Source organism: Oncorhynchus keta, chromosome 13 (assembly GCF_023373465.1).
Source record: "Oncorhynchus keta strain PuntledgeMale-10-30-2019 chromosome 13, Oket_V2, whole genome shotgun sequence".
Lineage (NCBI taxonomy): Eukaryota > Metazoa > Chordata > Actinopteri > Salmoniformes > Salmonidae > Oncorhynchus > Oncorhynchus keta.
This window is the reverse complement of record NC_068433.1, coordinates 10,122,890-10,125,648: the sequence shown is the minus strand read 5'-3', so window position 1 is coordinate 10,125,648 and position 2,759 is coordinate 10,122,890. Positions and strand designations below refer to the sequence as shown.

Here is a 2,759-nt window from a genome sequence, read left to right as displayed (position 1 = left end):
ACTACTGTTACTATTACTTTCACTGCTAATGCCACTTCCACCATTACTACTGCTACTACTACCACTAATACTAGTACTTTCACAACTACTACTCCTACTACTACTACCACTTCCACTACTACAACTTTCACTGCTACTAAGACTACTACTGCATTCACTACTACTGCCACTGCTACTACTACCATTAGTACTACCACCACTACTACCTCCACTTCTACAGCCACAACTACTACACCTACCACTACTTTCAATTCTACTACCACTACCACTAGTTCTACTACCCTTACTACTACAACTACTACAACTACATCCACTACTGCTACTACTACCACCACCACTTCTACCACTACCACTACTATTTCTACCACTAATAATAATACTGCAACTACCATCAGTCCTACCACCACCACTACTACTACCACTTCTACTACTTTCACTACTACCACTACTACTACCACTTTCACTACCACTAGTACAACTCATATAACTATTACTACCACAACCACTACTACCACTACCACGACTACCACTACTACCACCACCACTACTACTACCACCACTCCTACTACTACCAACAACACTACTACCACCATTACCACTCCAACCAAAACTACTACTACCACTACTAATACTACTACTTTTACTACTACTACTACTCGATACTGCTACCACTACTTCTGCTTCCACTACTGCTACTACTACTACCACTACTTTCAACTCTTCTACCACAAATACTACTATGACCACTACTACTACTACTGCTACCACTATTACTACTTTCACTACTACTTCTACCACTACTTCTAATACTACTACTACACCTAAAAAAACAAATACTACAACCAGTATTACTACTTCTCTCTACTACTTCTACCAGTACTACTAATACCACTCCTACCACCACTACTACTACTTCCACTACTACTACCACCACTACCTCTGCTAATACTTCTACTGCTATTACTACTACTCATACTGCTACTACTACTACTACTACTAATACCACTACCAGTACCACTACCTCTGCTACTACTGCTACTACTACTACTACTACTACCACTACCACTACCACTACCACTACCACTACCACTACCACCACTACCACCACCACTAACTACCACCACCACTAATGCTACCACCACCACTACTGCTACTACTACTACTACTACTACGACTACCATTACCATCACTACTACTGCTGTTGTCTACAACTACTGCTACTATTATTGCTACTGCTACTACTACTACTACTACCACTATCTATGCTAATAACACTACTACTACTACTACTTTCACTGCTACTACCACTTCTACTTCTTCTAGTACTGTCACTACTACTACTACTACTACTACTACTACTACTGCTACTACTACCACTACTAGTACTACTACTACTACTACCACTACTACTACTACTACCACTACCACTACTACTACTTCCACTAATACTACTACCTTCACTGATACCTACTACCACTACCACTACCAGTAACATTACCTCTGCCACAACTACTACTTCTACTACTACTACCACTACCACTACCACTACCACTACCACCACCACCACCACCACCACCACTACTACCACCATTACCACTACTACTGCTGCTGCTACTACTTCTACTACCATCACTACTACTACTACCATTACCACCACTACTAACACTGATGTTGCTGCTACTGCTGTTGTTGCTGCTGCTGCTACTACTAATACTGATACTACTAGTACTACAACTACCGCTGCTACTACTACTGCTACTACTATTACTTACCACTTCAACTACTACCAACAGTAAGTCCCCTAAGGGACAATGCAGTGTAGACTCAACATCCCAGATGGCATAGTCAGCCAACTGTTGGAAACCTCTGTGTTGTGGTGTCATGGCTGGCATGTTGCAGAGGAAGAGTCTGTGTGACGTATGAATAAAACCTCCTAATCTTCCAATCCAATCTGCAGAAAATCAAGATCGGATCCACCGAACCAAAGCTTTGTTTTCTCTGACTCCCCCAGCGCTCCTCAGGAGACAGGCTGTTAGAGATGAGGAGAGAGTAGAGTGAGGGAAACAGAGAGGGTCATTCCACCTCAAAAAAGCACAATAAAGAGGATTTCCACACCCAACATCTCAGATTGTACTGAAATCATTTCTGTAGTTGAAAACAGATCATGTTTGCATTCCTGAAACATGATTTTGTTGAAATATAATTTGATCTCTGATAAATTAAGCTAATTGATTGAACACAAATTGGCTGTTATAATGTATAGATTTCATATAATATTCAATCAATATAGTACCTAACATCTGACTTGGACCGTATATCTTCCTAACAACGAGTAAGACATGAGGTGTCACGACTTCCGCCGAGGTAGGCTCTCCTGCCCGTTCAGGCTGTGCTCGGCGGTCGTCGTCACCGTCCTACTAGCCACTACCGATCCCTTTTCGTGTATCTGTTGGTTTTGTCTGATTGTTTTCACCTGTGTGTTGTTTAGTTAATTAGTATCTGTATATAATGTAGGTTGTCCCGCCCTTGTTTTGTGCGGGATTGTTTGTTTTGACTTTTCGTTTCGGCTGTCAGTGTTTTTTGTGTTTTATTTCTCCGGTTTGTCTGTAAATTCCTGTTTTGGATATTTTTCACCCTGTTTGTATTTTGGTTTGTCCGTGTTTATTGTTGTTCACCGGAGAATAAACCTTTATTCATTATTTGCTCTCTGCGCCTGATTCCACCCACCTTGACTAGTCGTGACATGAGGAATCAAATAA

The 2,759-nt window shown here is 41.2% G+C and overlaps 1 protein-coding gene across 1 annotated transcript in view; it reads right to left on the bottom strand.

The window, feature by feature from the left end:
* LOC127906888 (serine-rich adhesin for platelets-like) overlaps positions 1 to 1,958 on the bottom strand; it is a gene marked incomplete at its 3' end in the record, with an annotated part of 5,890 nt that extends 3,932 nt beyond the window's left edge. The window contains exons 1-2 of the mRNA XM_052460692.1: positions 1,601 to 1,958; positions 1,213 to 1,455 (exon numbers count right to left, since the gene is read on the bottom strand). Of these exons, the coding sequence (XP_052316652.1) occupies positions 1,213 to 1,455; positions 1,601 to 1,892 (535 nt within the window). The remainder of the gene's footprint in view (positions 1 to 1,212; positions 1,456 to 1,600) is intronic.
* Between the last annotated feature and the right edge of the window lie 801 nt (positions 1,959 to 2,759).